General features: G+C 34.5%; 1 protein-coding gene across 2 annotated transcripts in view; it reads left to right on the top strand.

Moving 5' to 3' along the window:
* EYS (eyes shut homolog) overlaps positions 1–24,301 on the top strand; it is a 1,023,641-nt gene that overhangs the window by 520,099 nt on the left and 479,241 nt on the right. For both annotated transcript variants that reach the window (XM_026844748.1, XM_026844747.1), the window contains 3 exons: positions 7,574–7,745; positions 8,272–8,350; positions 23,598–23,797. In XM_026844748.1, coding sequence (XP_026700549.1) covers positions 7,574–7,745; positions 8,272–8,350; positions 23,598–23,797 — 451 coding nt within the window. The remainder of the gene's footprint in view (positions 1–7,573; positions 7,746–8,271; positions 8,351–23,597; positions 23,798–24,301) is intronic.

The following is a 24,301-nucleotide window of genomic DNA, read 5'->3' as shown; positions in this document are numbered from 1 at the left end:
CTTATTTCTTTCTCTGGTGCAAATAGTCAGCTGAGAATGATCAGTTACCATTTTTGATCCTGGTGAAGATGGACCATGTTTGAATACATATTTTCTATCTGTTTAAGATTTTTAAGCTGTAAATAACTACCAGTGTTAAGTATCATATTCTAGTGTTTTTCCACAACTTCTGTTCATAATGTATACTTGTCTACAGTTATATATTTCTTCGAGTTATATCATTAATGATGAATGGTGATTTTTTTAAAAAAATCTGAGTTAAAAAAAGCCACTAAGCTCATATAAGCTCATATAAGTATGGTACTAGGACCTTAAATTCATCTGCAAATGTAGAGATTTTTCACAAGCATTACCATTATTGTTCACAATTTTTGTGATACACAGGCATGTTAGAAAATATTGTTGTATCTTACTGTCTATTTCTTTTGGGATTTAACACTCGTGCTGAAATTATTTAACTTTTTTTTTTTTTTTTTTTTCTGTAACTTAAATATTATCTGCAATATGATTTGTACTATTTTCACTCATGTTTAAGTTGAGCAATATTTTTATTCCTTAGACATGCTATACAATATTTTTTCATCTATATAATTGGCTTCATTATTGGTTATACATTAATGTCCATCTGATACATCCATATGATAAATCTATTAACTGATCTTCTGATTAACATCTATCTATAATGACATCTCATGGAATGTCCACAAGCAGTTGTCAGTCATCATAATAGTTGATACTAAAATTGACTTCAACAAGACAAGAACTAGGTGTTGCTGAGTGATTCTGAAAGGATATCTCTAATTTTCTCTCAGTTGTGGCTCTTTTCAGCTGGATACAAAATTTCCAGTTACCAGCATCTATAGGTACACCCTCAACAACCTATATATTTTTACCATGCAATAGTTTTCCTTTTCCGGGTAGTGTCTTTTACTTCATTCTTACAGAAAATTCTGTGCTTCTTCCTTCTCTTTTCATACTACCCACGTATCACAAATTAATATCCTCAATTTTTAATCTCCTGAAAGAGCACTCAAATCTCTTTATCCATCTCCTAGAAAAAAAAAAAAAAAAGAACCAAAGAGGTCTATAAATTACTCTTCCTTTAACCCTAACAATCAAATAATTTAGTATTTAGTATATAAAGGGTTTATATATTTTAAAAATATATACATATCAGTTCTAATATATGTTCTTTTTAGTGTAATAAGAAGTAAAAAAAAAACCAAACCAGAATATATACTGTCTTTTCAAAAATCATAATATTTTTACTTTCAAAAATGTAACACATAATCACAAAAACATCCGAATACAAAATGTCATTAAAGTATTTATCAAAATAGGAGGATCTGGAAATTATCACAGATTTTTTTTTTAATTATTTACTGTCTAAAAATTTAAAAACTTAGTAATTTATATGCAGACAGTATAAAAAATATACAAAAGTTGTCTTGAAGTAATGAAGCTGAATAGCCGAATTATTTTAAGGTAAATAAATTATTACGTACATTGCATAGACTACAGAACTTGTCATGAGATCATCAGTTATAGCTAAAATGCAAAAATATGTAGAAAAACTTCAGAGCTGTTAGTAGTGAAATGAAAGCTTAAAGAGAGAGACTAACGAAGAATGCTTGTGCATCTCAGAGATCACACATAAGTCAGAGTGGTTTGTTGTATGACTGTTCTTATATTCCCAGTGTCTGCTTTTAGCCCTATTCTGTTGAAAGGAAAGAGCTCCTGAGGAGCTCAAGTTTTGCTACTAGGAGAGTCTGAAAAAAAATAAATAAAAATTAGGACCCACTGCCATTTCAAGCTTCCTCCTTTCCTGTGCCAAAATACTTACAGGATCAGGTCTGTCTGATTTTTCAGCCTGTTAGGTACATTACAGCTTGCAAAAACTCGGTTGGATGTTGGGGGATGTGTTTTTGAGGGAAGAAGTGCAAAAAAATAATCTTTTTTTAATGGAAGAGTGAGAACAAATGCCCAGTGATCAGAAGAGGGAGAGATTCTAGGTTGGGTCTGGAATTGGTAAGAAAAATCCTTGAAGGCAGAGAAGGGTAATTTCTTATTTAGGTTTACAGTTGAAAAGATGTAAGTCTTGATGGAAGATGTGACAATCTCTAGATTAGGATGTAGATGCAGAATCATGCAAATGAACTCGTTCCAAGAAAGTCTGAGGCATCGCCTATTCATGAAATAAGCTGAAAATAAAAAGAACATTGGAAAAGGCTGCTGAGTTTTCTTTATTAAGAGATGAGACAGACTGATTCTGCCCATGAATGAGTGATTTGAAGGAGTAGGAGAAAAGCTGTCTCCTTTACATTTTAGTGTCATTATTATTATTCCATACTCGTCTTCTCACATCTATGGGCTTCCTTCACCTTCTGCATCACACTGACATGCAGTAGAGCCCCCAGGTTGCCATCAATATCAATAATCCTCCAAACATGGTATGTGTGAGGTACTTTTCCCTTTCCTTGGTGCATGGAGGCATTATTCCTAGCATGTTAAATACAATCTGTAAAGCAGAGCTCCAAGAGGTGTCTTCAGCTCAGTAATACATCTGACACAGTCAGAGCTATGAAACAATTTACAGACAATGTTTTAAGTAAAGTGCTCATTCTGTGGTATTATAGACTGTCTCTCACACTAACTTTGCAGAATGCTTGGTTGTATTACAATGATTATAATATAGCAAGACTATTTTTATTAAAAGTTTTCATACTTTTAACAAGGATTGAAAAAGAAGTCAGATTTCAAATTAATGACAGTCACATTGAAAGAGAATGAGACTCTCTAGGTTACCATCATGAACGATTGCCAGCCTTTTTGTGTCTACAATATGACAAATTAAAAATTTAGTACAATTTGCTCTTGGAAATAATTTAAATGAAATTGTTTAATCATATCAAAAGGATTAATCCACTGATGCTAAGGAATTAATGCCAGGTATGATCTGTTCTGATTTGTTCAGAGGGTATTAGAATATAGGTCTTGAATTTAAAGAAGACATTTTAGCATCTGAATGTAAATTATTTTTTATAAAACCAATCAAAAATATTTTGAGTTAGTGCATTTTGAACTAGCTTCTACTATTATTTTATTTCTTAGAAAATACTTCAAAATTACATTATGTCTATTTAGTTCTTTTTTATTTAGTTGTTTTCCTAGTGTTTCATGTATTTGTTTTCATCTTTAAGCCTATTATATCAGTAATTACGGTAATGATTATAGTCTGTATTCACAGCAAATCTTACAAATTCATTTTAAGGAGGAAATTACAAAATGGACTTTTACTCTTTACATATGTCTGAAACTTTTAACACTGGGAGGACTAAAAGTCTGGTTTGCCTATTAATATTGCTAAAGTTTTGCTAGTAAGGACAGAATAGAAGATACCACTACAAGGCATTTCTGTTCTTTTCATCAGATTCAGTCTTTCTTGGCAGAATCTAATCTTAATTGTATTTCATGATACCTGTTTTTTAAATAAACTAATCACAAAGTCGTATTTTTATAGCTTCCAATGTTAATCCCTACTTGAACATTACTTCATGAATTTTGATTTCTGTAATTCAGATAGACCTGGAGGTTAAAGACCCTTTGTGATATTAAGTATTCTCTTAAGTAAAGATTGCCTTCAAGGATGATAGACAGGATTTCACAGTATCCAGACAGAAATAAAAGAAGACTACTGTCATATGTTCTCACTGAACTTTAAGAACTGGGGCTGAGAACAAAAAGGTAACATTATTTCAGGAAACATGCTGGTATTCCAAAAACTCCTGTACACAACACACACACACAAATGTAGATTTAGAAGATGTGGAGCAAGATGCATTACATGTATGATGATCTTTACAGCTGATACAAGGAATAGGCTGAATTTCCCCTAATTTTAGTCCTCTAAAAACTAGGCAGCTAGTCCAAATTACTCTTTTAATTCCATTCTGCAGTCACTGCTGATGCTAGGACATTCAAAATAATCAGTTTCCAAGACATCATACAGGTCACTCTTTGAAGTTTCTTCTCTCTATCCATTGTCAAGCGAGTTTAGACACATATCTTAAAGAAGCTTCATAATTGTAAAATAATAAAAATTAGGTGGAATGTATTTCACTCTGACTTCCCTAACACAATAGTATCTGAATTCTGCTCTCTTCACTGCCACACAGAAGCTGAGGAATGGGCAGATATTCTGCCCACTGTCATTTCCACAAAATTGCATATTTGTAGAAAAAATAATTTTACAAGTTTAAATTTTCAATAAGAATAACCTGTTTAGAATACTAAATATAGTATTTTAGAAATATTTATATATCAGTATAACAATATTTTTATCAATTTATTATCAATATATATGATTAGTTTTAATTTGGCACTTTGATCAGAATTTTACTAAACTCATTACTCATTTTTCCAAATCAACCAAGCAAGTGTTTGGGCACTTCAATGGAAGTAGCCTATTAATTTTGTTTTCTTTTAAGAGCTGTTTCCGATTTTATTGCAATTCTATGGCATTTTACTGACAGGTTCTCTTTTATTGTGACCATTAAATATATTGTCATATCTAGTTTAAGACTTTATGTCACAGAAGAGGAAAATTTCTTTATATAAGGTAAATTTTGAATATTTCTCCACCACTTGGTAATTCTGAGTATGTAATTCTAAATACTTATCTTTTTTTTTTTTTTTAATTAAAAAAAAAAAAAAAAAGAAGACTGCAGTAACCCCTGTTTTTAAAACTATCCAAGGTTATAATTGATAGTTTTTTTCTAGGAGTGAAAGTAAGACATGAAATATGTTTTTCCAATATGTCTAGTCTTATGAAATGTAATTTTTGCAATCATTTATTGACATATTAAATTTATGCAGTGAGTCTTCCTTCCAACAATCGAGTAATGGATTTTCAGTGCGTTGCCATTGCATTCGCTGTTCTGTTCAGGCAAAAATTTATTCAACGGTGTTGAGGTAGTAGATCAATGTAGCATAAATAAGAGTAGGTCAGAAATGTAAAACAGAATCTATTTAATTACAAGATGTTAATCGTCTAAAGGAACTATATTTTTTTCCTTTCTCATTAGATAACGTAGTCATAAAAGCACATGTGAATATGGAATAATTATCAATGATTACATTAACCCTTAATCTGTCTTTCAGAATCAATATATCAATATGTGTCAACCTCTTCAAATGAAAGGCTGCAGCCACTGAGGTTTCTCAGCCAAGCTTCTAATATGTTGATTATATTCAAATCATATTTCATTAGATGATTTTGGAATATGCTACTGGTGTACTGCTGAACTAATATTTAAATATCTTACTAGAAATATACTATTTTTAAAAAATAAAATGTAATTTGATTTCAGGTTTATTTCCTTTAGTGGATGTATTACACCTATGCAGAGGATAGAAAACAGCAGCAGTGAAAGGTAGCAGTAGGAATGAATAGCAATGGTTTATTTATGAAGCAAACAATTTTAAATAATAAAAAACTTAACAGAGCTATTCTAGGGTTTGCTTCCTTCAAGATCAGAAATACCTGACTTATAAATTAATAAAACACTAAAACTATTTTAAAATTATTATTAGTCTCACATATATCTCATTATCAAAATCAAATTATAAAATTTTAACTGAGAACCTTTAACTCTTAAAATACAGATTTACACCTCCTAAGTAACATGTGTGTTTTGCTAGGAAAGTGAGATTTTAAAAGTAAGACTTATTATTTTATAAGAGTACATAGTACAAAATGAACAGCAGACTGTGTACATTAATGCTACCCATTTAATGTATATGTCCTCCCACTAATTCGGTAAGTTTAAGTTAGTAACACTTAGGAGAACAGACCTTTTTGTTTGCACGGGAAGCTAATACCATTTCTAGTCAGCAGCATTGGAAAGATAGGAGTGAAGGCATAGCTGAGTCAAAATACATCTGGTTACAAGAGCAAATATTGGAATTACTCATTTACCAAAAAAAAAAAAAAAAAACCCAACTATGGGACCATCACGTTTTAAAACTCTCAGTCTTTGCTAAATGGACCAGGAAAATCAAAAGATCTACAATTATGAAATCATCTTGTTTTTTATAATGGTGTAGAAAAGAAATATAATGTTAGAGAGATGGCCTCAACATTCAGATACAAGTAAAATATTTACTTTTAGAGTTGCAAGTAAAGTCAAAGTATATTATTGTGTAGTACTGCCATCCTGCCAATGCTTTTGAAGCATTCCTTGATAAGAGCAGGTTAAAAATGTTCTTTCCTAATGCTGACTTACAAGGAAAATTGCCTCTTTGATGGGTATATCTTCTGTAACAGAACAGATGAACTTCGATTCTCTGCTCCTGACTTCAAGTTTTGGCAATATATTCACAAGCTATTTCTGAAAGATTTAATTTCTTACATGTAGTGATATCAAATAAGACACCAGTGATCCAGAGAGCGTGACACTAAATTGCTGAGCGTGTCCAAGGAGCACGAACAGAGCTGTTTGCTAAATGCATGCATGGGATGGAGGTTAAACAGGTTTCTGAATTGTATTCTAATTTGTACCAATATATAGCTTAGCACTGTGCCAGGATCTGGTCAAATACAGAATTGTACAGCAGTCCCTCTCAGCTCATTTTCCTGGGGGTGCCTGCCAAGTCCAGTCTCCTGTCATGCATTTTTTGCTAGAGCCATGACACCAGAGCTTTAGGGCTGCTGGGGCTGAGGCCACGGACTTCAAAACAGAATCTGGAATGTTGTTTTATTCTCTTTGACTCAATTAGGAGACTGAGAATATATTGTGAAAAAAAAAAAAAAAAAAAAAAAAAAAAAAAAAAAAAAGCAGTTTCCTCAAGTGCATATAATATTTTTACATACTTAACATTTGTATTAATGTGAATATTACACTATTGATCTTCACTAGGTAAAAACACTTCCCATAATCTTAAAGTAACTCTATTTTTAGCATGTTAATAGATATATTGCAAATGGCTGATTTTGATCTTTATCTGTATAGTCACACATGGACTAGACAAACATTAGGGTATGTCTGTGTTTCTTTGCTATGAATTCCTTCCTGTAAAAAGCTGACAGTAGTTGGGTTCATAGCAATACTAAAAGGTTATAGGAACTTTTCATTTACTCTTCACGTTTGTGTATAAAATAGATGGTTTGGGGTTGAGACTGTGATACTTAAGTAAATACCTCATTACAGAAAGGCATTCCTTGTTGTGCTGTATTCCTCTTATAGGAAACCTGTACTATTCATCTTTCTAATAACTGCTTAAAAAAATGTCTCTTGATATTTCAGTTTCTCCATTTAACCATTTTGCTTGCAGATTGACCCTCAAAGCCTTCTTGCCTTGCCACAATTACAGATGTCATCATTATAATACATTGCAATATAAATAATTTTTGGCATTTACTGATAAATTTAATTTATTATTTATAAATATAATGAACTATATAAATAATGTATGTAAATAAAAACAGGTTTTGTGGAATTATTAATATTAATAAATAGCTGTTGGTTTGAGTTTAGAATTTAAAGATTAATCATATCTTCTGTTTTTTACACAGGTGATAGATGTGAAATAAATATAGATGAATGTATGTCTGCTCCTTGCCTCAATAATGGAAGTTGCATTGATGACATCAGTTCCTATAAGTGTCACTGTAGGAGAGGCTTTATTGGAACAAACTGCGAGATAAATGTTAATGAGTGCTTGCCAGATCCTTGTCTTCATGGAAGGTAGCTATTTTTATTTAACTATTATTATCTCCAAGATAATGTACCTAACTAGCAATATTTAAGACTTAATGATATGAGAAGGTTGATAAATATACTTTTAATTATGTTCTTCCATAAAGTAAGAGTACAAGCACGCTTACAGATGACAGATGTTGCCCGCTTAAGCTAATGCAATATACTGTTACATTATCTGAGTTTCTCTTTCATTTTTGTTCATTAGCACAAAACAGTTTTCAGTACATGTGGATTAATTGCAGTTTAATATACTTAAAAGTGAATCTTTGGTTGTTACATGCCAACAGGTTGAAATAGGAAGACATCTTTTAATATGACTTTCAGTATCATTATAAAACCCCTCAGCACCCATAATATACACATATGAAACCTATTATTAAAACTAATTGAAAGTGCCATAGATTTCAGTAGTTTACATCAGACCACTATTTTTAAATGCATGGAATGATACTACTAGTACTGAACCTAGAATTACGTAGCTTCATCTGAATAACACTATTTTGTATTTCAGATGTATGGATCTCATTGATGGATATCGATGTTCTTGTGAATCTGGATGGACTGGCTCAAGATGTGAGATAAATATTAATGTATGTCTTCATTTTTTTTTAATTACAGGTAAAGGGTAATATGCTGCTTGAAACTCATTTTTAATTAAGCAACTTCTGAACAGGTCATTTTCTTGAAAATGCATGACAAATTCAGTTGTTTCAAATACATCTGAAAGGCTGATTATTTGTTACTTACATGAAACTGCATAAAAAAAAAAAGACCATTGAGAGAATGTCTAAAGAACATTGAAGGTGAAGTGTGAATGACAAATCTGAAAAGCCACAGCAAGATAAGCCAACATTACCTGAAAATCATTTATCCCTCAGTTAAGCATGGATGACCTAACTACCTAATTTCCATTGGGAGCCCCATTTGCTGTAGCTTAACTGTATCTTTGAACAGTAAACCTCAAGGTGCAATGTTCTACACTGAAAGTAGACATGACTTGTGTTTAAAATTTCAAAATCCAAGTAATTGTAGAATTCTGTGATAGAAAACTGTGGCATATAAATTTAGTGCCCATTTCCTTCTCTTAAGTTCAAGAATATTTTTGCATTATCATGGGGAATGGCTGTGGGTAAGAAGGCATCTGTATGTGCGAGTCTGTGCCATGAAGATAACCATGGTCAGCAAACCAACTTGTAGAAGGTGACTACACCCGGCATAACAATGAATGGCCCTTTCAATGTTGGCAGTACTTTGGGGAAAGTATTGAGCTGATTTAGACTTTTTCAGGTTTTGTGCCAAAAAGAGTTTATCGCATCTTGGGATATGATCCTTTTAAATACATTCGGTCTCATGAGAAAGTCTGGCATGAGATCTGCCTCCCTTTGAGCTACCTGACTTCTAATATTGTGCTTATGAATTGTCAAAAACACATGCCAACATGTTATCCAGTTTATTTTCAACTTCTGTATGTATGTAGGGACCTTTAATGTTTTTTTATATATAGCCAAAAGTACTAGAGAACTAAAACCACCTCATATTACATAAAGGAAGGATGGTCTACAACTTTTCTGTTGAAAGTGCATGACAGTCTCACACAAAGAGTAAATCTGGCTGGAATATTATCTTCCAACTTCCTTTACAGAAAGAAAAATTCAGAAAATAAGTGATTCATCTCAACAGAGTGCACATCATGATATGGTACTGCATATCTGTATGATTATCAGCCTTTGCCAACGCTAATACAGAATACTCTTGGGTAATATTTTCTCTAGCAACATCCGTGATTTACACTTTCCTCGATTTTAAGTGAATGAGAGATTAAATGACCTGTAGACAACTGCATAAAATCATATTCAAAAGATAACCACATTTCATACTGAGGTGCTTGAAAATGCATAGATTAGAAATTCATAGAAAGAAACAATATACATATACATTTGACAGATAAGTCTATCAGATTGATGGCTTCATTTTTTGATACTCATTCTATTTGCATACAATGTAATTCCCGATTAGACTGTGCTGCAGGTGTCATATTTTTAAAGGCTCTAACACTGCATTCATCTTGCTCAGACATATATCATGCCTATGCAAGTCTTCCAGTCATCAACAAGGTTATCTGACTGTGTAGTGTGCACATCATGGTAGGCTCATGCTCAAGAATTGTTTTTCTCTACTTGCCATCAGCCAGATCCTTTGTTTAAAAAAATAATCAGGAATTAATACAGGTAAATATACTTCAATATTTTCTTCACTTGAAGACAGATTTCTTTGTATTAAGGTTTATGCAACTGCATTGGGTGTAGGTGCAAAGGGTTTGTTTCTAAGGAGGGCTGCAGCTGTTGCTCTGTGAGATGAGGCCAGCAGCCACCCTGTGCTGGACACGCACATCCTGAGCCCCTCACCCAAGGTGGTGGCACCTCTGCAGCAACATACTTAAGAAAGAGTAAAAAACACTGCCCAGCAGAGAGAGGAGTGAGGAAAAAAATGTGTGAGAAAAAACGTGGAAGACAGTTTTTTTTTCAGTGGAGAAGGAGGAGAAGGAGGTGCTCCAGGCACTGGAGCAGCGATTTCACTGCAGCCCCTGGAGATAACCATAGTGGAGCAGGTATTCCCTCTGGAGAGGAGCCCATGCACCAGCAGTCTTATCCTGCAGGACTGCAGCCTGTGGAGAGGACACTCACTGGAGCAAGGGAAAAGTGTGAGAAGGAAGAAGAAGCAGAGGAGCTGTTACAATCTGACCACAACCCCCATTCCCCCTGCACTGCTCAGGGTGAAAGGAGAAGGTAGAAAAGACTTAGGAATGGAGGAGTGAAGTTGAGCCTGGGAGAAAGAAGGAAGGGGAGTGATTTTAGGCTTTGTCTTTGTTTCTCACTGTCCAAAAGTCTATTTCTAATTGGTAACAAATTAATTTTCCCAGAAAGGAGTCTGTTTTACCTGTGACAGTAATTGGTAAGTGATCTCTCTGTCCTTATCAACCCATGAACTTTGTCATCTTATTTTCTTCCCTTGTCTTGTTGAGGGGGGAAAGTGAGAGAGTGGCTAGGTGGGCATTGCACAGCCAGGCAAGGTCAGCAACTAAGCTGATTCAAATAACCATTTAAAAATATATTTATGTGTATATATATATTTCACTAGACATGTTTTTTTATTATTTTTCGTTGTGGATTTTTTCATCCTCTACATGTGTTGCAATATAATTTGCAAGAATAAACACTTCAAGACTTTCTCAGGTTGTCTAATACTTTTAGGAAAAAAATAAGCACTTTATATCTATAGATATAGCCTATAACTTTTGCATCTCTAATAAAGAATGTGGATATTGGAACTTCCCTATCTACTACACTTTTCATTGTTTTCTCATTTATGAATTTCATTCAAGAAAGAGTGAGAGAAAATATATGCACTACATGAATTAGTTGCAATGCACATGATTTCCTTTGATGTTCAGCTTGTTGATGCTTCTGCTTTTATCTAACAGAAAGCTGTGATCAGCCTGCATCCTAGAATTAATTTATTTTCTCTGGTTTTACTGATCTTTTCACTCTATTTTCATAAAAGACAGAAACAAGGGGAAAATCAGGAAAACCAACTAATTTTCAACACAAAGGCACTACAGCTGACGTGCATGTGGAGTCAGAGAACTAGCATAGAATTATGCTAGTCCAAGCAAATAAGCAATTATTCAGCAGGACTTGCCAGTTTACACAAAAGACATGAGACTTAACAGCCATATAATTATCTGTGATTTGATTGGGAAGAACAGTAGGATTCAGCTTGCCTAACCTGAGGTGTCTTTGTGAAAACTAGTTGTCTATGCACTTATTTATAGTCAATGAAAGTGTGATGAATATTCAGTGAAATCTGCAGAGCTGTTCAGCTGATTTTGAAATGGACATCTACATTTCATTAGTGAGTCTGGACTCCACCGGCTGTGGTGACTGAGTCTTAGTGGACTAAAATAGGTAAGCCAGAGAGCAGAATCGCCTCACCAGTATCCTCCCTGTTTACGTGTAGCGTATATATGTATGGCAAAGATTGGTGAACGTACAAAGAGCCTCAGATGATCTGGATGCTCTTGTTTGTGCCTGTGTGAGACAACTTCACACTCTCAGATATTTTTACCTATTATTAACTAGTTTAAAGAGGGTTGAGTAAGGTAAGTGGTTTCTTGAAAGAATTAAACTAATGTAAACTTCCAGAAAATATGTAGTTTACGCTCAAGATACAGATAGGTAAATCTACAAGACAACAGGGAGATACTCACTTTATTCTGCAAAGCACAATATCTGTGATTACCTACCCATGGGACAATTTCAGTGTATGTAATACTTTAGGAACCTTCTGGCCCTGAGATAATAAGGTTTTTTTAAGTACGAGTGGCTGAATTGGAATTTCTGTTATATGGAGAAATAATAGATTAAACGAGAATATAAACTGGAGGAGTAGGGAAATGGATGAGACCTGCAAGAATGTTGATGAGGAGTTTCAGCTCCAAAGTGGTAAGCCGTCTGAGGAAATTCCACTGATAGATAAATTTCTGAACTCTTACATAGGAAAAACCTGTCAGTTGATAAGAGAGTACGCTCTTGCATCAAAGATGCTCTAGCAACAGAAAACCAAGACTATTCAATTATTAGGTACATAAGTAACCGGATTTATGACATTAAAGAAGCCTTGGATATGAAGTAATAGGGGAAGATAAAGGTCACAATATTTCTAGAGACATTATTTCAGTGTACTGGAAAGGAGCAATTAAATGTGACCTGTGTTGATAACCAGTAACGGAGGAAAGTGTAAGAGGGATATTCTTGAGGTTATAAATTCAGGCTGGGCAGGTAACTGAAGTCTAAAACATGCATCTAGCTTTCTTTGAAAGACTGCCAGTTCCATGTGAGACCTGAGAGGCATACATAGATTCAGCCCCAGTACATAAGTAATATGCTGTATAGACAAAAGCAATTCAAATGCATTTGAAAATTGAACCCTTTTGAAATTGGAGGAACCTGTACTAGAATGGATTTCACCTTTATCACCATGGAAGCAGGCTATTGAATAAAAATTAAAATGATGGTAGGGGAATATTTAAACTAGATGCTTGGGAAATGCTGACAAGTATAGAAGAGCATTATTTAAGAATGACAGAACATAAAATCTGTACCGTCTAATGTTCAGCGTGCCTCTGAAAAGACCGGCATCTGGCTTAAGAGGTGTTAATGACAGAGATTATGTCTATTACTAACTATAATACAGCTAGGTTTATGACTGTAGCATGAGGGAGCATGCCAAATAAATCCAGCAGACATTCAATTTCAGGAAAGGAAACTACGTAAAAATGAGACGCACTATCAAGTAAGTAAGAGCAAGCCAAAGCCATAAGAAACTTACAAGCAGACTAGGGGCTTTTAAACAAATAATATGTTAAAAGCTGCCACGTCTCAATCTCTCAGGACAATGACTCAGGTTTGCCAATTCCCAGGTCAGGATTAAGGTGAAATGACACCAATAATTCTCACAAAACTCAATTTTTATTCTTGCACAACACGCACAACAGAAAATTGGCATGACACTTTGTCAGCAATCTTTGCAACCTCTGCAACAGGCATTAAACTTACACTGACTAGTGGCAGATCTTATAACATACCCCAGTGAGCCTTAAACATGCCCAAACAAGCCTTGCCTCATATGCAGGGATACAGCGTGAGAATGGGAGAGAAAAGGGGAGAAAGAAAGAAAAGAGAGTGAGAAAGACAAAAAGGAAGATTTCACCATTCCTGGTTCTATTGTTGGTCCAGCCAGCCTAGGGTTCCAGTTCCAGAGGGGTGCAGCAACGCAGGGCTTTGTGTCCTTTTATAATTCCTTACACCATCTCCAGGTGGGGCCTTGGAGTCCTTTGGCTAATTAGGCATTGTGCAGTTCATGCTTATAGAATTCTCCATGCTTTTGGTACCTGCACAGTTTGTTCTTCTGGAAATGAGTCAGTGAGCTTGGGGGTCTTTGGGAAGTTAGTTCCCCCTCCCTGCAGTTGTGACCATTGTTTGGCATTTCCTTTTGGCACATGCATCATGAAAACAGATTCTCTATTGGCTCTTCACAGAGTCAGTCAAGATAGGGAAGTTCAGCCTCTGAAAAGTGTGGACCCACCTTTCTGGGACACCGTCCTCTTGCTGAACCTCCCTGCCATTATCTGCACAGCCCTAGTGTTTCCATAGAAACAGTTTCCTTTGCCAAAGTTCTTCACTGGATGGTTGAACTGTGGTTTTATTGGACTATCACAAAAGCCCAAGTAAAATTCGTGCTACAACTCAAGAATAAAAAGTGGTCCAAAACCCCTGAATGACTTAAGGAGGAAACTTAAGCCTGTCACAGGGAAAAAATGGCATTTTCGCAAATGGAAAGCTTGTCCACATGGGAAGAACAGAAAAGTCCATAAAACTTATTAGTTCAAATGTTGGCAGGAAGTTCAGAAAGCTAAAACACAAATTGAAAAGTGCCTTGTAAAGGATACTCTAACTTGTAAAAAGCTCTTCATAGCTGTCAAAACCAGTAAGCCACGTAGGGAACTGGTGGGATTGCTTGATGGCTAAAGTGTACAATGGGTAATCAGACAGGGTAGGTCATAGCTAGAGAAGCTCAGTGAATTCTCTGCATTTGAAGACTGCCAGAAGGACCTCAGAAAATGGAGAAGGCAAAGAAGTGGCAGATAAGCTTTGGTGTCAGATATTTTTTTTTTTTTTAGGTAAAAAGAGCCTAATACTTAACCTACAGCTGAATTCAGAACTGTCAATTACAAGTCACAAAAGAAGACTTGGAGCTATCATTGACAGTTCTCTGAAATCATTGTCTCAGTGTGCAGTTACAGTGTAGAATGGGAAAAAACAAACAAACAAAAAAACAAACAAAAACGCTGGGCATGATTAGAAAGATTACAGGGAAGAGGACAGAGGTCATGATTTCACTGCTATATAAAACCCAAGTGGGCTCACATATTGGGTGTTATGCACAGTTCTGGACCTTGCACCTCAAGGAGGATGTAGTAGAGTTAGAGAAGCTACAGAGGACAACAAAAATAATATGAATTGAATAGTTGCCTTGTAAGGATAGATTTAAATGGCTGAAACTACTCCCTTTCAAGAGGTGAAAGCTGAGGAGAATGTAATAAAGATTAACAAAACTATGACAGTGGTAGATAAATGGAAAATAACTTCACCAAATTTTGTAGTGAAAGAACTGAGGGGACGTGATGAAAATAATCAGAAAAACATTTGGAAGAAATAGAAGTAGTTTCTTTCACAGGAAGCAGAGAACCCCAAGAACTTGCTGCCACAGAAGCCTGGGGAGGCAAGTGATCTCTTAGTAGGTTCAAAAAATTTAGACAGGTTATGGACAACAGGTTGATACATTAATGATAAGGGAACCAGTCAGGGAAGTATGGTTTATTATGTCTGATTAGACAGTTCTGCTTGCTGGGAGGATGCATGGGACATAGACTGTAGAAAGTGTTGAAGTTCACACTATTTTCGTGAAGTGGCTTTCTCTCTGCCGCTATTACAGACAGCATACTGGGCCAGATGGAGCACTGGTCTGATCCAGTATGTTCCCACTCTGTATTGTTGTATAAAAAATAGGTTTATTTTTATTATTTTTCTCTTCTCCTTGTGCCCATAATCCAAAATTTCAGAGCAAAATATTTTGAACTAATTTTGAATTGAATGATGTTGGATAAAACCAACATTATGAAATACAGAAATAAGTTTTTCCAATTCATTTCACCAAATGTTGTATGTATGTTTAATCCACCAAATGAAAAAGCCTTGGGAAGTCAATAATTAACCAATATGATAATATTAACAAAAAAAAAATAGAGTAATAATTTTACTAGTTAGAAAAATACATTTATAGTTTTGTTAAACATAAAACAGAAATAAGCATCTGGAGCATTTTCATGGTAGTAATACTATAGAGATTTACCCCAACGTAAGAGTGCACTTAAACCACACAGTTTAAACTAAGGGCTATTTTAAACTTAGCAAAAGAAGCCTGGGCCTTTTGGTCTCTTAACAGCAGTCATAATTACATGAGATGGTTGCACTTATGATAAATTAAATAAGCTGTGTCAAAATGTCTTTGAAAGGAACTGAAATGCACATACAGTTTCCAACTAATGAACTGAGGCATGGTTGTTTTGCATAATTATGAAATCATATTAAATTATGAAATTGTACATTTTCTATGATGTAATGCTGTGAATTTAGACTTTTTTGAAATCTAGATTCAGGGTGCATTAAAAGCCATATGTATACCATACATACAAAAGCTTGCTTTAACACATTCATTAGTTTCTAAAGCATTTATTTATAGTATTGTTTTCCTTTCTGTCTTTTTCTAAATTCTAATCCAAACCCTTAACCACATAGCTCTTTTCTCTTTTTTATCACAAAAACTTCCACTTTTAACCTAATAATTGTGCCCTTGTCCTGATTTTGGCTGGGATAGAGTTTATTTTTCTTGAGCTAGGAGGGGGCACAGTCAAAACCAGTACAGCCCTCAGTCTATCATTTAATAAGTGGAAACATGGCTCTTGAACAGATTTTTTTTGTGGTGCAGTATCTATCTATGAATTCCTTTCTTACCTCTTTTTTTTTTTTTTTCAACTCCATCAAATTCAAGTTTTAAAGCTCTGTTTGCTTCTGCAAGTCAATGACTTCCACATAGAATCCAGTTTTCTCACAAATATCGGGACGCTTGCTTCTTGTCCCCGAGTTGATGTTCAAGGCCACTACCTTTTTCTGCTTCAAGTCTTCCATTACTGTTAATCACTTCATAGTTGTCTACAAAGAAATCAAACAGCAAATGGTACTTAGGGCTTTATATCGTAAATATTCACAGGAAATTAGACCATATAATGCACCACATACATACCAGTATACCAGATATGTTTGTAAATAACTTACGTATATTTCCAGTAGACTATTTTACCCTCATAGTGGATTTACACGTTAGTTATGTTCAGAATTAGTCCACCTTATAATTACCTTTTTTGATATAAAGCAAAACTTCGTTTAAATAAACATACATCTATCATCACAAATATTTTTATCTTGAACCTCTTTTACTGAAATGGAGTTTGAAGTGTTGTTAAAAATAGTTTTTTTATTTCTAATCAGAGTTTCCAAGGAGGACTAATGAATAATAGTTCTTTCTGTAGGAAAAGGAAAAAAAAAAAAAATCCTAACTTGTAAAATGCACTTTGAGATTTTGTTTAAAGAAACAACATTACATTGATGCATTATGTGGAGAAAGTGGATTTTCACTGTTTTCTAAATTGTGTCCACCTCATAATTATTTCAATATCTGGATTGTGACTTTGGAAATTATATATGATATGTAGAAAACTGGGATTTCATAGGCAGATTGACCTCACTTTCAAAGACAGATGTCAGTATGGATCCACAGACTAGAATATGAGACCCGTATGCCTTGAGCACAGTTCTGTGCCTTTCTAGATAAGTTTCTAGAATCCAGATTTTGGAACACTTCCCTGCCAGCAGAGCCAGTGGACTGTGCCATGCCAGGTGGGCTCTCTTTAGGGACAGTCATCCTGTTCTAGTACAAACAAGATTTACTACACCATGACATTCAAAGAACAAGATGTTGTTTTGTTTTGTTTTGTTTTTTTTCTGTAGCAACTTTAGTGGGTCTTGGTTTGCATTATTTGAACTAAGGATTCTTAACAACACCTACCCTTAAGAGAGTTGCATTATCTTAATTTTTTGCCTTGATTTTTAAATAGTCTTGCTATGAAAATCAGTGATGACTTATAAGTATCATAACAATAGTAAAAATAAAGGCAGATCATTACCATGTTCTGCCAGACATCTGTATATTCCTTTCATTTACAGCCCCATGGAAACTAATACTTGTATTTAACTTATGTTTACCTAAAGCATATGTTTTAGAGATACAACCAGTCTTTATTAAAAAACCTAAGGAAGTGGAAGATCAACTACTTTTGATAGTTTTACAGTGTCTGGCTCTCAGTAGTAAAGTTTGACCTTATCTCTATCTGGATATATATGGATTTTGGAATCCAGGTAGTTGGTTTCATACTAACTTTCTCTGGGATTTAAAATACTCCTTAAAGTAAAATACCTCTTGTGAAAATAACTGTGCACTGCCATTATCTCTCTCAATTGTCTTGGTGATAAACTAAATCTAAAAATACTCATAGACCTATCAAGAGTTCTGGAAGTTATTATAGGTATTATAGCAAAGAACTCATGCTGATTATTGCTTTTACTAGCTAGAAACAGACCTGTACTCCATGAATTTGTCTAATAATTTTTAACCCATATATATTATTTATGTTTTCAGCAGTATCATGTGAAAATGAGATAGAGGATGCAATAATGTTTCTGAAAAAAATTATATCCTAAAAATTCTGTTAAACGTTATTTTCCTTAGACTTAGCTTACTGTAAAGCATTTTATCTAGTACCTAAATCATTTTATATTATCAGTTTTTTGACATCCTTTATAATAAACAGATTCTAGGACTTGGAACAATATTTCAGTTTCCCCTAGCCATAAGAAGAGGAATAATCACCTGTCTAAGTGTAAGTCACAGTTTCTCTCTCTGAAGACTTAAGGATGGCATTAGTAATTTTTTCTATCTTATTGCAATGGGAGTTCATGTTGATAGCTTGTCTGTTACAACTTTTAAATCTTTTCCAAGGTCATTGTGTGCTAACAACACATAAACTCAAAGGATTCCTTGTTCGATCAAAACGGGAAAAGTGTATGCTTCACAGAAAAAGCAGACTCAGGAAAAAAAAAAAAAAAAAAAAAAGCCTACTGAATGAGAACCCTCTTGCTTCATTCTGAGATCAAATACAAGAAAACCCAAAGATATTTGATGAGAATATAGTGTGTCAGGTTAGCAAAGTGAAAAGTTGATTAAAACTCTAAACAAATAATCAAAATTGTATAATTTCTATTTTGTTAAATCAATTTATTTATAAGGGAGCATATTGAAGTTGTCCACGTTTTAAAAGATGAACTGGGAAGAGTAGTATTAGTATGCTGTGAGGTGTGAGTATTGGGCATCATGTACAGATGTGATGATACGTGAGGAATGAGCAGAGCACCCCAACTGATGTTAATAAGGGAAACTTCCTTTTGTTTTGGTTACACTGGAAGGAACAAACCCCTTTAGAACAGGAAGAACCTGACAAGATGAGGCCTGAGGAGCAGCTTTTCTGGCCTTCTGGTTTTCTTGGAGATGGATGGCTGCAGCCCAGAGAGATACCTCAATTATCTTGATTTCTTTTCTTAAAAGAAGCAATCTGCAAGGCCTGGATTAGTGTGTTACGGCTTGGGCAAAAGCACAGTAAGCCTGTGAGGCCAGTCTGACTGTGAATTTGGAGAAGGTTACACTGAGCCCCTAACTGCTGGAGCAACGTGAAAGCCTTATGCCTCCTGCTCATCCTCCTAGTGAGCCAAAGAGGCCCCAGTCAAAAGATGAGATTATCTGTGTTCTCAGAGAAGGCTAAAAATGAAAGTATTGCTTGAAAGAAAGAAATACATCTGAGAATAATAAGAGTACCCACTGTTTCTGAAAAGTTCTAAGGAAACGAAAAGGTCGGACAAAAGCTGCCACTATTACTTCCCCTCAGTCTTTCAATGTTATGACTACTTGGTGGTACCTGGAGATCTCGGCACTTTCTGCTTTCTAAATGGAATATTTTTGCTGAGAACAAGGAACTGAAATTAATTTTGTGATTTTTGTGGGGAGTTTTGTTTTTGTATTTTGTTCTTTGTGGGGATATTTGGGGGGTTTTTTAATCATTCACTGTTAGTAAATTTTTAGCAGAAATTACACAAAGTCATAATAGGAATAAATATTGTAACGTAATGAACCACTTACTCTATGCAGATAGCTTTCATCTTGGAGTAAGTGGCATGGCACATAGATGTATCACCAGTTCTGTTCAGGAACTGCTAGCTACATGAACTACTCCTGTTCCTAGTACATTTATACTTATTTCCTCACCTTCCATTGAAACATTTTCATGTGTTTCTTGTCAGATGTCAAAATTATAAAGTCCCATCTAAGATCCTTTAATGCTGCCAGTGCAGTCACCTTGAAAATACCCTATCTGTCAAAAGGAAATCCTGGCTTCTGCCCGCTTTGTTAAATACACTGGTGTTTGCTGTGGCATTTGGACTCTTAAGGTGATGCATCATGGTTATCTTCTTCTGACTACTATTGCATAAGGCTATTTGAAACAGAGGTGACGTCACACTAAAAAAGGACAAGCTTCTGCAGACAGTTTCTCCTGCTTACACAGTCATTATTAGTTCAAGTTAAAATAAATATATTTAGAAAACAACATTTTAAAAAGCCTTATCGAAAGGGCTTGTGCAGAAAATAACTATGCATTCTTACTTCTTAAATAGAGATTCCTTTTCAACTTATCTTGTTATTACTTTTTTTTTTTTTTGTATCTATCTAGATTTTAAAACTTCCAGTCAGACATTGATTTCTGTCTATTCCTTCTATGTATCAGTGCTGCCTTAAGAACTTCCCATGTCCTCATCTTCGAAAATCTCTCACCTCATATAATAGTTCCCAAGTTATACCTGCATAAATGATTATGTGTCATGTGCTGAGAAACAAGAAAACTGACTTTCAAAAAACATTAAAAAAGGTTTCATTTGTCGGTTTTGGTTTTGTTGTTTTGGTGTTTTATGAGGTATTTTAATCTATTATTCTGACACAACTAAGAAGACAATGCAGCATGATTTGGGGTCAGGAAATAGCAGGGAATAGAGGAAGGAATTAGGAACATCATAAACCAGAATGGTGCCTGAAACAGTCATAATCTAAAACCACTGGCAATTTCTGGAGAAGTTTATTTCCCTTTGATTTCACTAGGAAAAGTCAAATTACTTTTGGCTTCAGGCCTGGATGGCTGACCAAGATCAGTGTATATTTCTGTTCTGTAACATAACCCACAGATTTTTAGTTGTCATAAAGGTGACAACTTTAGGAATAGTATAATTGTATGACTGTATAGTGATGGTTACAGACTCTCCCTTTTGCTCACAACACTGTAGAGCTCCTTTCCCCCAGAAATGACATTGAGGAGAGGAGAGGAAAGAGAAAAATGAAACAAAGAAACAGGCCTCGTGATCAGTGAGGTATTGCAAAATATGTTACTTTACTGCTACTGGCAAGCTTTTGATTCTAATGGCAAAAAATTACAGTGACCCATATTTACCTGCAGATGAGTAGCATTCAGTCTATTAGCCTGAGTTATTTGTCACCATTTCAACTTGGTATTATTTATTACTTACTATTATTTATTTTGCTTGATACCTCTTAAGGAAATATCACAAATTTCTAAGGGACCAAGCCTGTGCTGCTCTTACTGTCTGCAGGATTGATAGTGATATTTGTTTTACTCAGACAAGTTATTTGTAAAATTTTGGAAGGATTACTGTAAGATTAAGACTTTGACACTTAAAAAATCTGCATTTTTAAATTCCAGATTAGAATAACATTTCAGATTTAGTGTAGATTAAAGACACATTGAAAATAAGGTACAAAAAAGTGAGCAATTGTGACACTTCTGTATATCAACAGATCTGTGTTTTGGAAAAACAAAAATGACCCGTCTTTGTGAACATTATTTTTGCAATTTTTAGGTTTCTTAGTTATTCAAATGCAATTTTCCTTTGACAGAATCTGATCATTTCTAGGTGAGAAAAGGTTGAAGGGTATCTTACTACGTTGGGAACTGGATACGTGAGATGCCCAAGAAAGTCTTTATGTCCTACTGTACTGTAAAAGAGAGAGAATATTTCTAGGACTGTGAATAGTTACAGTCATAGTTATGATTCAATCTCCCATTATAAAAAGGAAGACAAAACTGAAATAACATTGGTTGTTAAGTGAGCTTGTCTTAAGGGAATCAGGGTACTCAGAAATTTTCTGTAGAGCCAGCTGTCTCCTAATGCCAAGCTGTAAAGTCAGTCAGGATCTGAGATAGGAAGGACTTGATCACAGCCGTGGCACAACTTCAGTGGGCCATCTAACATCCTTGTTCATCTCGCCTACCAATTACATTTGCTGGTAGTGTGGTAGCTCACTTACTTTGGGATAAAGTTATTTGTGGCATTTTAACATATTTTTGTTTCTGAAAGAATATTTTTTTTTGCCTGGTTTAAGAGCAGTGCAGACTAGCACTTCTCTGGTAACAGAGTTTACTATGGATTTTTGCAAGTTGAATGATGAACTTTTAACTGCAGCACATCAAAATATACTGGAAGGTGATAGGTGTGATTTCTCTCCTACAAACTGTCTAGATTTTATATTACTGTAAAAAATTATTACCATGAGCACTTTTGCAAAATTTTACAAGAATGATGCATTCCATATAAGAAAATTAAAAGTTTTTATATTAATTTTGCAGCCAAAGCTGTGAACATTTTTTCTGCGCTTTGAACTTATCCTTAGTTAATTCAATGATTTTGATATTTTTTAATTTATCTTTTGAACTATGATTAGGTTAAAATTTGATCCATTAATTGATAGATTTTTAATTTATTCTGCTAATGAGCAAAGCTGTAAAAATGGAAGTTGTAGAGATGGATACAAGTGAATATAAATTAAGAACACTAGACAAGAGAAGTTACTGGATTTGAAAAAAAGCCACAAAGTTGAAACCGTGAATTGAGAATTTTTAATAAACAAAGAAGACTTATGTTTGCCAGCAACAAATGTAATTAATAAAGCAAAAGACTGCTTCTAGAACCTAGACACAGGATTTCTAGCAGTCTGTATAGCTATCACTGTCTTCCTGTGGGATGTATAATTCAATTAGTTTATGTAATGCTCACTAATAAATCATCCTATATACATCCAGCTGGAGAGCTTATCGGGAAATAAGTTGTTTTCTCACAATTCCCCATGGATATCTCAATTTACATTCTGTCAAATCAACTGTAGTACCTGCAGGAAATCTGAGTGCCCTTGGATATCCTTAAAGAATTAAACCATCCAAAATTACAAGACTGTGAGAATAAATTTAAAATATTTGATTTAGCTAGACTATTTGGGTGGCAACAGCAAAATAAAACTCCTATGGGATACAGGCAAAAACTAGTTTTCTGTGCTCAAGGGCAAAACCCACATTTTTTGCACTGGCAATTTCACTAACTAAACTTTCCTGTAATTCTGAAAAAAACATTAATTTGCTCCTACTATGCATGGTTTGAATTTGATGACTTTCATATTAGTTTATCAGAGGGAATTGTTATTATGTGAACGCATAAACATTTCTACATGTTTCTATTTACAATATTACACATTAATTGGTAATAAGAAAGCATTATCAGGAAATACTGATAAAAGGCTTGTGTGTGGTAATGTTCTTATTCTGTCCAGAATTGTCTTACTACTGTGGCTTTTCTCACTGCAATAGGGCCTACTATAAAAACTTAGAAGGAATAATTGTATAAACTATGAATTGAAAATATGCTTTAAATTTTTAATAAAGGAATCATGAGTGGGAAGCACATATTCATGGCTGTAAGACTGCTTATGTAAAAATATATTTGCATTTCTCCAAGATTAATTAGTAGGAACAAGCACAGTTTCAAGAGCGAATATGAGCTGTAATCAAAGCATCTCTCTATAAACAAAAGTTGTGCCAAATTAGAGACTTCTGTTTATCAGACAATAAGAAAGTCCAATACTCTTTTTCTAATCTCCAGATTCAGTCCCTTGCACCTGAAATGAATAAGTAATGTGTTTTATTGTTTGTCTCCTCAGGAATGTGAATCTGCTCCCTGCTTTAATGGAGGTTCTTGTCAAGATGCAGTCGATGCATTTGTTTGTACTTGCCTGAGAGGGTACACTGGCAGGTTCTGTGAAGTTGATGTTGATGTTTGCAGTGATTCTCCACTGAACTCAGTTCTCTGTTACAATGAAGGTGTATGTGTTGATGGACCTGGAAGAACTTTTCATTGCAGGTTAGTATGAAAACTATCATATAACTGCTTTAGTTAATACACATTAATTTGCTAAGATTTCAGGGCGGTGTTGTTATTATTTGCAGTATGTGAACTCAGTTGGATTTGATGCTCAATCTAGTGCTCAAAAATATTGTTATCTTAAACCATTCACTGTTTAACATTGGGCCCTTTTATCTGGAAACTTATCTTCTAGTCCTTTTCAGAATTATATGTGGAAACTTCTAACATAAACCAACTCTAAAAAATTTTACAGCATTATGTTTACGGATATGTATGTACTCCTGAGTTTTGTACTCAATGAGAAAATTAATTTGCTATCAAATGTAGATGACAGGTAGGTTGTATAGTATGTGTGCACAGACATATAGTCAAAGAAATTTCCAATGATCCATCATCATCATTCTCTGGCTGTTTAATGCTGTTAAATTAAATTACTTATATTCTCTTCTGCTTGGGAACTTATTCCAAACATTGTAAGTCTAGCTACCTTGCACTTGCTTC

This window comes from Athene cunicularia (assembly GCF_003259725.1).
Source record: "Athene cunicularia isolate RWA chromosome 3 unlocalized genomic scaffold, athCun1 chr3_part1, whole genome shotgun sequence".
NCBI lineage: Eukaryota > Metazoa > Chordata > Aves > Strigiformes > Strigidae > Athene > Athene cunicularia.
Note: the sequence above shows the minus strand (reverse complement) of the source record. Positions and strands in the feature narration are given on the sequence as shown.